The 11,978-nt window shown below is 58.5% G+C and overlaps 1 protein-coding gene across 1 annotated transcript; it reads left to right on the top strand.

The window, feature by feature from the left end:
* Nucleotides 1–9,826: 9,826 nt before the first annotated feature.
* LOC135809168 (splicing factor 3A subunit 2-like) lies at nucleotides 9,827–10,618 on the top strand. The gene has a single exon (XM_065322487.1). It carries the CDS (start codon nucleotides 9,827–9,829, stop codon nucleotides 10,616–10,618), a length of 792 nt encoding a protein of 263 aa, XP_065178559.1.
* Nucleotides 10,619–11,978: the final 1,360 nt, after the last annotated feature.

The following is an 11,978-nucleotide window of genomic DNA, read 5'->3' as shown; positions in this document are numbered from 1 at the left end:
GGGGGGGGTCAAGGGAGAGAAGCACCAATATCGTCTCTAAAAAAACATCGATATTTACGGACGGCCCCTTAAATTAATAATGTCGAGAAATTATTGACGTTTCGGGTCATGTCATGACGTCAGTCACCCATCGTCAGAACAATGTAAAGGAGCAAACCTGGCCTTTTATAACGAAAGCAAGCGAGAGCGTATGTATGTCTAAGACTATGTACAAAACAAACGAAACACACAATTACAATAGCCGTATTCAACAGACCAATCCCGAAAAGATTGTCTGGGTTCGTGAAAGGGGGCACGCTTGCGAGCCAGCTCGTGTGAAGTGCATCGTTTTGTTAGTTTGTATGTGTCAGCTCATGGCGGAGGCGAGAGAGACTTTTGCTCACCGAGCTGAAGCTAAAGGATTTGATGGAGTCCTGCCAGCAGCTAGTCAAAGGACCTTCGGTACCTTAGGCAGACCCTGATGGAGTTTGGAGGCCAGCTAGCTCTCGGCAAGGAGAAGAACATTCGCGTGGCGATCGACTCTCCGTAAAAAATACAAGCTACACAGCGCCGACATACCGCAACAGCTACGATTTCAACTTACTCCTCGATCTGCTGCTTCACCAAGTTCAACTATTTACAAGTCCTGACTGTTGTAGTCTGAAGGTGGAGTCTCATCGCCCACCTACAGGTAGCTTTGGAACCGATGCCATCATGGATTTTCCGACTTGGACTTCTTCCGCAAACTCTCGCAACATTATACAGTGTATGTTGGGTTTCCGCACGCTCGTGTCGACATGTCACCTACTGTACATGTACCGGATCGCGGAGGCGGAGGAGCTTGACGAGCTCCGCTGACTCCAGGTTGCCGAGATACCGCCGTCGTCTTCGTTCTTATCGCTGGAGACATTCTCTCCTTCCAGGACCTGCGCATATTTGTCGTCCCGGGGGTAGAGACTATGTTGTCTTTCGAAATAGTTCTTCATCACGCTCGCGCGAATGATGATTCTCATCATGATGAACTCATTCCGACGGTGTGACATGGCGATGGTCTTTGCCGGGGCACTTGCTTGGTGAAAACGCAATCTTCTTGTGCAGTAGAACATTGATCGGCTGCAGATGAGTACAGTCACTTCGTGGTTGGTCCTACAGGAGGAAGCCTGGCAGGAAATCTACCGAACGCGCATGCAGTGCACTGACTGACTGAGTCTGTACTCCTTGACTCAGTGACTGCACTGACTGTGATCGGACGGACGTCCTTTTGTGCACACATGATATTTTTCGATATTTAAATTTTCTCAGCACCACCCTTTGCAAAATTTAGGGGGTTCCATGGAACCCCCGGAACCCCCCCCCCTGGATCCGCCACTGCAGAGGAGCCAGAGGAGCCAGAAGAGCCAGTGGATTTCTTGGTCGATTTTGACAACCAATACGTCGTTGGTTTTCAATCAAATCAAATCGAAAAATTCGAAGCGGACGATCTGTTGGTATCTTTCGAAAGAAGACGTTGGTCCATAAAAAATATTTGGAAACTACACCGTATACACTCATTGCCGAAGATGCGTTGCCATGGTGCAAAAATGGCGTTGGATGGCTACGCCTGAGCGCTCGCGCTGTCATCGCAGCCCACGACACGTCTTCCTGCTGTGCTTTCTTGACAAAATTATTTGTTTCGCTTTGTCCTTGTTGCTGGAGGGTTTGATTCTTTGAGATACTGTAGAGCGATTTGGAGTTGGTCAGCCGAGAGTAGTCGTGAGAAATGGAGAAAGAACGTGAGAGAACCTGAACTGCGGATAAAGTCGCTCTGTTCCAGCGGAGGCGATCAGAGGGTTACGATCTCAGTGCCCAGGCACGTCGCTCCAGATTATTTCGAGTGGCTCGATGTGCAAGTGGCACTCGAAACCAGCACTGTGCAGAGTACCGATGTTCCTGCCAGTGTCGCTGCTTTAGCCGGGCTGGCGCTGGCGTCTCCAGCGCAAGCAGTAGCTAAAACCATTCCTGAACCGGTTCCAGTCGAACAAACTGTCGCTGCAGCTAGTGTTGGTGTTGTTTCTTCGCCTTCAGTGTCCGTGGGGTCAGCCGCAGTGGAATCTGGCACTGACAGCCAACCTGCCAAGAAGCCGAAAAGAACTTCAGGCAAGGGCTACTACTGTGCTGTTCCGCTCTGCAGTAATCGGTCTCTAGATTATGTCACTTGCATTTCATCGTTTTCCCAGTGATGCAGAAAGGTGCAAGTTATGGCAATTTGAAATTAGGAGGGACGTGGGATCAAATTTCAAGATCACATCAAACACCAGAGTATGCAGCTCTCATTTCAAACAAGATGATTACGTCGGCAAGCTCCTGTCTGGTGAGGAGCCAGAAAGAAAATGGCTCAACCCCACCGCTGTGCCAACCCAGTTCCAGTGGACGGCAACTCCTAAACCAGCGAGGCGAGTTCTGAAGAGAAAACGTCAAGAGTCTGAGGAGCCACAAGATATTGATGATGCCGGGGTCGTTTCTGTGGTGTCTGGTGTCTGTTCGGCTATTGACCCAGCACCGACCCTGGTCCTGTGCAGGGTTTGCCATGTGATCACAGATATATCAGTGTAAGTGACCCGAGTGAAGTTGATGATCACATGGCTGGCCTAGAAAAAAGACTTCAGTGAAATTAAAAAAGAGTACGAGAGCCTGAAGTGTCGTTCGATCGATTTAGCCAGCATCAGAAACAATCCTGACAAGTTCAGGCATTTCACCGGGCTGCCTAACTACGCAGTGTTCTCTGCCCTGTTCAAATACCTCGAACCCAAAGCCAAGAGGATGCAAACTTGGCGCGGCCTATCTACCCTTAGACATTTGTATGCCACTAGTCCTCAGCGATGGCCATTAGACGTTTCACCGACACTGGCTGACCATCATCATCACAGAATATGAATTTGTTCCAATAAATACTGCGTGAATGTGAAAAAGATTGTTACATATATTCCACCTGAAATACAAGTTCTATCAACCAACCAAGTATTCCACTTAGCTCAATCTGTGCATTCAGAAATGATTTGTTCCAGTAATAATCTAACATCAGTCCGAAGTTCATTATTCAGAAATGTCTTGTAAGTCAATGTTTTACTATGATGACAGACCATTTTGATGTCTGCCAATTTCTGGTTTGAAGACATAAAAATGATGATTATTGATCCAGAAAGTCGTTAAAAAATCAGTGCAATCGATGACGAGTTTTCGGTTGTTTGTGAGGGGTTGAGAGGTGAGGTGGAATGAAATGTTGCTTTCGTTCACAGTGTACTGTGTTTATGTTGGACAAGATGATATAATTCACAAACGTCAACAGACATGACGAGGAAAGATCAGAAGAGAAGCCATGATCTAGAAAAACAGTCAGAAGCACAAGCGTGCATGCATACAACATGTCTGTTACGGAAGGTCCAGACAAACTCTGCATGCCATGGCTGCAAAAATCATCCTGCGCAAACAGCAAAGCCGCGACATGTGAACAGCACTCTCCTTATCCGGAAATGCACTGGCAGTATCCACCTTAGCACACTGGATCGTCCCTGCTGATGCAGACGATACACGTGTAGGCTTGATGGCCAGCATTTCGCACGGACGAAACAAAAGTTTGTTCCACCTGCAAACAGGTTTCCCTCCAAATGGTGAAGGTGGTGCTCATCAAATAATTGGTACGCATGAAGTTGCTTGTAGCACTGCAAGCTCTCCTTGTCATAATCTTTTTCCGGGGAATTTAACAGATAGTGCTTGACAGCCTCAGTAATGAAGAAAGGGATTTTAGTTAGGCGAGATAGAGACCAGCCAGATGTTATGTGTGAAAAGCTTGGTAGCTTCTTGTACGCTGCCATTACTGGCTTTGGTAATGCAGGCTTATCTGCCTCCTCGTCTGGAACCCCTTCGCCAGCAGTACTCAAGTGGAAATGTTCACAGATGAGAAGGTAAAGATCACGTCTGGATACACACCCTTGGTAGGGAATACTGTCTTTGCAAAGTTGGCGCAGCCCTTGCATGCGTAAGCGCATGATATCCCCACAAGAGGCAACGTCTGTAGGGCCTTCCCTATCAAAATAATAAATTCTACTACTACTACTACTAGGTGGGAGCGCGCAGGACAGAGCTGGACAGAAGTGAATATGTGGCCCTTTCAGTAGCAGCATCAGCTGCTGTTTGCACTGGCCCTGAGCGGCGGGTTTTACAGCAGGTTCAGGAGTGGTTTCAGCTACTAGGTATACTGCTTGCACTGGAGACGCCAGCGCCAGCCCGGCTGAAGCAGCGACACTGGCGGGAACATGGGCACTCTGCGCAGCACTGGTTTCGAGTGCCACTTGCACATCGAGCCCCTTGAAATAATCAGGAGCGACGTGCCTAGCGCCTGGGCACTGAGATCGTAACCCTCTGCTCGCCTCCGCTGGAACAGAGCGACTTGATCCGCAGTCCAGGTTCTCTCACATACTTTCTCCATTTCTCACGACTACTCTCGGCTGACCAACTCCAAATCGCTCTACAGTATCTCAAAGAATCAAACCCTCCAGCAACAAGGACAAAGCGAAACAAAATAATTTGTCAAGAAAGCACAGCAGGAAGACGTGTCGTGGGCTGCGATGACAGCGCGAGCGCTCAGGCGTAGCCATCCAACGCCATTTTTGCACCATGGCAACACAACTTCGGCAATGAGTGTATGAACCAAGGAATTACGGTAAGTTTGATAATTTTGATAATTTTGGTAGGTTAGCTGTGTGGTCGATTAGTACGACCGTTGACAAACGGGCCAGTGACGAGCAGAGGAGCAAGAGGAGCCCGGCAGAGGAGCCAGAGGAGCCCGGCAGAGGAGCCCGGCAGAGGAGCCCGGCAGAGGAACCAGAAGAGCCAGAGGATTTCTTGGTCGATTTTGACAACCAATACGTCATTTAATCTACGTGGAGATAAAAGTTTAATAATAGCAATGAAAAGTATGAATGCCGCAGACATCACCACGCAACATGACAATTTGTTCAAGGTTTGATGATCGGAACGTGAAAATCGATTTTGGAAACACACAAAACCAAACCTTGAACAAATTGTCATGTTGCGTGGTGATGTCTGCGGCATTCATACTTTTCATTGCTATTATCAATACGTCATTGTTTTTCTTTTTTCACTGGCTATCCTTTCTCAGCTTCCGAATTGCGATGCCGTCCACCTGGAAAGCCTTCAAGTGAAACTAGTGGAGGCCGGTTTCGGAGGTAATTTTCGGCCAAACGGCAATCAAATCGAAAAATTCGAAGCGGACCATCTGTTGGTATCTATCGAAAGAAGACGTTGGTCCATAAAAAATATTTGGAAACTACACCGTATGAACCAAGGAATTACGGTAAGTTTGAGAATTTTGGTAATTTTGGTACGTTAGCTGTACGCTGTGTGGTCGATTAGCGCAACCGTTGACAAACGGGCCAGTGACGAGCAGAGGAGCCAGAGGAGCCCGGCAAAGAAGCCAGAGAAGCCCGGCAGAGGAGCTCGGCAGAGGAGCCATAGGAGCCCAGCAGAAAAGCCAGAGGAGCCAGACTCAGCTGCCAGAGGAGCCAAATGAGCCAGACTCAGCTGCCAGAGGAGCCAGAAGAGCCAGAGGAGCCAGACGAGCCAGAGGAGCAAGAGGAGCCAGAGGATTTCTTGGTCGATTTTGACAACCAATACGTCGTTGCTTTTCCTTTTTCACTGGCTATCCTTTCTCCGCTTCCGAATTGCGATGCCGTCCACCTGGGAAGCCTTGAGGAGCCAGAGGAGCCAGACTCAGCTGCCAGAGGAGCCGGACTCCGCTGCCAGAGGAGCCAGAGGACTCCGGAGAGGAGCCAGAAGAGCCAGAGGAGCCAGAAGAGCCAGAGGAGCCAGAGGATTTCTTGGTCGATTTTGACAACCAATACGTCGTTGTTTTTCCTTTTTCACTGGCTATCCTTTCTCCGCTTCCGAATTGCGATGCCGTCCACCTGGAAAGCCTTGAGGAGCCAGAGAAGCCACAGGAGCCAGATGAGCCAGACAAAGCTGCCAGAGGAGCCAGACTCAGCGGCCGGAGGAGCCAGAAGAGCCAGAGGAGCCAGAGGATTTCTTGGTCGATTTTGACAACCAATACGTCGTTGTTTTTCCTTTTTCACTGGCTATCCTTTCTCCGCCTCCGAATTGCGATGCCGTCCACCTGGAAAGTATTGAGGATTCAGAGGAGCCAGAGGAGCCAGAGGAGCCAGAAGAGCCAGAGGAGCCAAATGATTTCTTGGTCTATTTTGACAACCAATACGTCGTTGTTTTTCCTTTTTCACTGGCTATCCTTTCTCCGGAAATTAGAGGCCACATGCCACGTACTGCTCTTTTCTCTCCGAAACTCAAGGTCCCTGGTTCGAGTCCCGGTGGTGTGACTGATGATTTTTTCTTTCTTTCATATCTGGCTTGCAAGTGTTGAGTTTCGGAGAGAAAAGAGCAGTACGTGGCATGTGCCCTCTAATTTCCTAAAAACTTTGAAATCCTCCGTGAAGTCCAAATTTGAAATTGCTATCCTTTCTCCGCTTCCGAATTGCGATGCCGTCCACCTGGAAAGCCTTGAGGATTCAGAGGAGCCAGAGAAGCAAAAGGAGCCAGAGGATCCAGAGGAGCCTGGTTCTTCTGGCTCTCCTGGCTCTTCTGGCTCCTCTGGCTCTTCTGGCTCATCTGGCTCTTCTGATTCTTCTGGCTCTTCTGGCTCTTCCAGCTCTTCCGGATCTTCCGGCACCTCTGGCTCTTCTGGCCACTCTGGTTCCTCTGGCTCCTCTGGCTCTTCTGGCTCCTCTGGCTCCTCTGGCTCTTCTGGCTCCTCTGGCTCATCTGGCTCCTCTGGCTCCACTGGCAGCTGACTCTGGCTTATCTGGCTCCTCTGGCTCCTCTGCCGGGCTCCTCTGGCTCCTCTGTCACCTAAGGCTCTTCTGGCTCCTCTGGCTCCTCTGGCTCCTCTGGCTCCTCTGGCTCCTCTGCCGGGCTAATCTGCCTCCTTTTGCTCTTCTGGCTCCTCTGTCTCTTCAGTTCTGGCGCCTCTGGCTCCTCTGGCTCCTATGGCAGCTGAATCTGGCTCCTCTGGCAGCTGAATCTGGCTCATCTGGCTCCTCTGGCAGCTGAATCTGGCTCCTCTGGCTCCCCTGCCGGGTTCCTCTGGACTCAGACTCAGCTGCCAGAGGAGCCAGAGGAGCCCGGCAGAGGAGCCAGATGAGCCAGACTCAGCTGCCAGAGGAGCCAGAGGAGCCCAGACTCAGCGGCCCGAAGAGCCAGAAGAGCCAGATGAGCCAGAAGAGCAAGAGGAGCCAGAGGAGCCAGAGGAGCCAGAGAATTTCTGGGTCAATTTTGACAACCAATACGTCTTTGTTTTTCCATTTTCACTGGCTATCCTTTCTCCGCCTCCGAATTGCGATGCCGTCCACCTGGAAAGCCTTGAGGATTCAGAGGAGCCAGAGGACCTAGAGGACCCAGAGGAGCCAGAGGAGCCAGAAGAGCCAGAGGGACAAGAGGAGTCAGCTGCCAGAGGAGCCAGATGAGCCAGGGGAACCAGATGAGCCAGAGGATCTAGAGGAGCCAGAGGAACTGCCGGCGCGGAGCCGCAAGTGCGGAGCCACCAGCGCGGAGCCGCCAGCTCGCAGCCGCCAGCGCGGAGCCGCAAACGCGGAGCCGCCAGCGCCGCCAGCGCGGAGCCGCCGGAGCTAAGCCGCCGGAGCGGAGCCACAAGAGGGGAGCAGCCGGAGTGGAGCCGCCGGAGTGGAGCCGCCGGAGTGGAGCCGCCGGAGTGGGGCCGCCGTAATAGAGCCGCAGGAGTGGAGCCGCCCGCGTGGAGCCGCCAGCGTGGAGCCGCCAGCGTGGAGCCGCGAGCGTGGAGCCCCCAGAGTGGAGCCACCAGAGTAGGGCCACCAGAGTGGGGCCACCAGAGTGGGGCCACATGAAAGGGGCCACCAGAGTGGAGCCACCAGAGTGGAGCCGCCAGAGTAGAGCCTCCGGCGCGGAGCGGCCCCGCCAGATTAGGGCCGCCGACGCGGAGCCGCCGACGCGGAGCCGCCGGTGCGGAGCCGCCGGAGCGGAGATACCGGAGCGGAGCCGCCGGAGCGAAGCCGCCGGAGCTGAGCCGCAGGAGCGGAGCCGCCGGAGCGGAGCCGCCGGAGAGGAGCCGCCGAGGGGAAGCCGCCGGAATGGAGCCGCCAGAGTGGAGCCGCCCGCGCGGAGCCGCCAGCGTGGAGCCGCCAGGGCGGAGCCGCCAGCGCGGAGCCACCAGCGTGCAGCCGCCAGCGCGGAGCCGGAAGCGTGGAGCCGCCAGCGTGGAGCGTAGCCACGAGAGCGGAGCCACCGGAGGGGAGCTACCGGAGTGGAGCCGCCGGAATGGAGCCGCCGAAGTGGAGCCGCCAGTGTGGAGCCGCCTGCGTGGAGCCGCAAGCTTGGAGCCGCCAGCGTGGAGCCGCCAGCTTGAAGCGGACAGTCACTGGAGAGGAGCCACCAGAGTGGAGCCACCGGTTTGGAGCCACCGGAGTAGATCCACCAGAATGGAGCCAGCAGAGTGGAGCCGCCAACGTGGAGCCGCCAACGTGGAGCCGCCAGCGTGGGGCCGCCAGCGTGGAGCCGCCAGGTTGGAGCCGCCAGCGTTGAGCCACTAGCGAGTGAGCCGCCAGCAAGTGGAACCGCCAGCGCGTAGCCGCCAGAGCGGAGGTGCCAGCGTGAAGCTGCCAGCGTGGAGCCGCCTGCGTTGAGCTGCCAGTGGGGAGTCGCCAGCATGGAGTGGAGCCGCCCGAGCAGAGCCGCCGAAGGGGAACCGCCGGAGGGGAGGCGCCGGAGTGGAGGCGCCGGAGTGGAGGCGCCGAAATGGAGCCGCCGGAGTGGATCCGCCGGCGTGGAGCCGCCAGCATTGAGCCGCCAGCGTGGAGCCGCCAGAGTGGAGCCTCCAGCGTGGAGCCTCCAGCGTGGAGGCGCCAGCGTGGAGGCGCCAGCGTGGAGGCGCCAGCGTGGGGCGGAGCCACCAGAGCGGCGCTACTGGAGGGGAGTCAGTGGAGCCACCGGAATGGAGCCACCGGAGTGGAGCCATCGGAGGGGAGCCACCGGAGTGGAGCCACCAGAGTGGAGCCAACAGCGTGGATCCGCCAGCATGGAGCCGCCAGCAATGAGCCGCCAGCGAGGAGCCGCCGGAGTGAAACCATGGGAGTGGAGCCATTGGAGGGGAGCCACCGGTGTGGAGCCACCAGAGTCGAGCCACCAGCGTTGAGCCGCCAGCGTGGAGCAGCGAGCGTGGAGCCGCCTGCGGTGAGCCACCAGCGTGGAGCCGCCAGCGCGGAGCCGCCAGCGCGGAGCCGCAAGCGTGGAACTGCCAGCGTGGATCCGCCAGCGTGGAGTCGCCAGCGTTGAGCAACCAGCGAGTAGAGCCACCAGCGTGGAGCCACCAGCGATGACACTCCAGCGTGAAGCCACCAGCGTGGATCCGCCAGCGTGGAGCCGCCAGCGCGCCACCAGAGCGGAGCCACCGAAGCGGAGCCACCGGAGGGGAGCCACAAGAGTGGAGCAACCGGAGTGGAGCCACCAGAGTGGAGCCACCGGACCGGACCCGCCGGCACGGATCCGCCAGCGCGGAGCCGCCAGCGGGGAGCCGCCACCGCGGAGCCGCCAGCGTGGACCGGAGCCACCAGAGCGGAGCCACCAGAGCGGAGCCACCAGAGCGGAGCCACCAGAGCGGAGCCACCAGAGCAGAGCCACTGTAGGGGAGCTACTAGGGTGGAGCCACCGGAGGGGAGCCACCGGAGTGGAGTCACTGGAGTGGAGCCACCGCAGTGGAGCCACCAGAGTGGAGCCACCAGCGTGAAGCCGCCTGCGTGGTGCCGCCAGCATGGAGGCGCCAGCGTGGAGTCGCCAGCGTGGAGCCACCAGAGTGGAGCCCCCAGCGTGGAGCCGCCAGCAAGGAGCCGCCGGCGTTGAGCCTCCAGTGAGTGGAGCCACCAGCGTCGAGCCACCAGCGTGGAGCCGCCAGGGTGGAGCCGCCAGCGCACCACAAGAGCGGAGCCACCAGAGCAGAGCCACCGGAACGAAGCCACCGGAGGGGAGCCACCGGAGTGGAGCCACCGGAGCAGGGCCGCCGGAGCGGAGCCGCCGGAGCGGAGCCGCCGGAGCGGAGCCGCCGGAGCGGAGCCGCCGGAGCGGAGCCGCCGGAGCGGAGCCGCCGGAGCGGAGCCGCCGGAGCGGAGCCGCCGGAGCGGAGCCGCCGGAGCGGAGCCGCCGGAGCGGAGCCGCCGGAGCGGAGCCGCCGGAGCGGAGCCGCCGGAGCGGAGCCGCCGGAGCGGAGCCGCCGGACCAGAGCTGCCAGAGGGGAGCCGCCGGACCAGAGCTGCCAGAGGGGAGCCGCCGGAGTGGAGCCGCCGGAGTGAAGCCGCCGGAGTGGAGCCGTCGGAGTGAAGCCGCCGGAGTGGAGCCGCCGGAGTGGAGCCGCCGGAGTGGAGCCGCCGGAGTGAAGCCGCCGGAATGGAGCACTAGCGTGGAGCCGCCGGCGTTGAGCGGAGCCACCAGAGCGGAGCCACCGGGAGGGAGCCACCGGAGTGGAGCCACCGGAGTGGAGCCACCGGAGTGGAGCCACCGGAGTGGAGTCACCAGTGTGGAGCCGCCAGCGCGGAGCCGCCAGCGTTGAGCCGCCAGCGAGGAGCCGCCAGCGTTGAGCCGCCAGCGAGTGGAGCCACCAGCGTGGACCCACCAGCGCGCCACCACAGCGGAGCCACCGGAGCGGAGCCACCGGAGGGGAGCCACCGGAGTGGAGCAACCGGAGCGGAGCCACCGGAGCGGTGCTGCCAGCCCGGAGCCGCCAGCTAGGAGCCGCCGGAGTGAAACCATGGGAGTGGAGCCACCGGAGTGGAGCCATCGGAGGGGAGCCACCGGTGTGGAGCCACCAGAGTCGAGCCACGAGCGTTGAGCTGCCAGCGTGGAGCAGCGAGCATGGAGCGTGGAGCCGCCGACGTGGAGCCGCCAGCGGTGCTCACCAGCGTGGAGCCACCAGCGCGGAGCCGCAAACGTGGAGCTGCCAGCGTGGATCCGCCAGCGTGGAGTCGCCAGCGTTGAGCAACCAGCGAGTAGAGCCACAAGCATGGACCCACCAGCGTTGACCATCCAGCGTGGAGCCACCAGCGTGGATCCGCTAGCGTGGAGCCGCCAGCGCGCCACCAGAGCGGAGCCACCGAAGCGGAGCCATCGGAGGGGAGCCATAGGAGTGGAGCCACCGGAGGGAAGCCACAGGAGTGGAGCAACCGGAGTGGAGCCACAGGAGTGGAGCAACCGGAGTGGAGCCACCAGAGTGGAGCCACCGAACCGGAACCGCCGGCGTTGATCCGCCAGCGGGGAGCCGCCACCGCGCAGCCGCCAGCGTGGACCGGAGCCACCAGAGCGGAGCCACCAGAGCGGAGCCACCAGAGCGGAGCCACTGTAGGGGAGCTACCAGAGTGGAGCCACCGGAGGGGAGCCACCCGAGTGGAGTCACCGGAGTGGAGCCACCGGAGTGGAGCCACAAGAGTGGAGGCACCAGCGTGAAGCCGCCTGCGTGGAGCTGCCAGCATGGAGGCGCCAGCGTGGAGCCACCAGCGTGAAGCCGCCAGCGTGGAGCCGCCAGCAAGGAGCCGCCGGCGTTGAGCCTCCAGTGAGTGGAGCCACCAGCGTGGAGCTACCAGCGTTGGAGCCGCCAGGGTGGAGCCGCCAGGGCGCCACCAGAGCGGAGCCACCAGAGCGGAGCCACCAGAACGGAGCCACCAGAGCGGAGCCACCTGAACGGAGCCACCGGAAAGGAGCCACCAGAGCGGAGCCACCGAAGGGGAGCCACCGGAGTGGAGCCACCGGAGCAGAGCCGCCGGAGCTGCCAGAGGGGAGCCGCCGGAGTGGAGCCGCCGGAGTGGAGCCGCCGGAGTGGAGCCGCCGGAGTGGAGCCGCCGGTGTGGAGCCGCCGGAGTGAAGCCGCCGGAATGGAGCCGCCGGAGCGGAGCCACCGGATTGGAGCCGCCAGCTTG

Source organism: Sycon ciliatum, chromosome 1, assembly GCF_964019385.1.
Source record: "Sycon ciliatum chromosome 1, ocSycCili1.1, whole genome shotgun sequence".
Classification (NCBI taxonomy): domain Eukaryota; kingdom Metazoa; phylum Porifera; class Calcarea; order Leucosolenida; family Sycettidae; genus Sycon; species Sycon ciliatum.
Note: the sequence above shows the minus strand (reverse complement) of the source record. Positions and strands in the feature narration are given on the sequence as shown.

Bases quoted from the DNA above. Each gene is read 5' to 3' on its own strand.
- LOC135809168 (XM_065322487.1), top strand. From the start codon at position 9,827: ATGGAGGCGCCAGCGTGGAGTCGCCAGCGTGGAGCCACCAGAGTGGAG.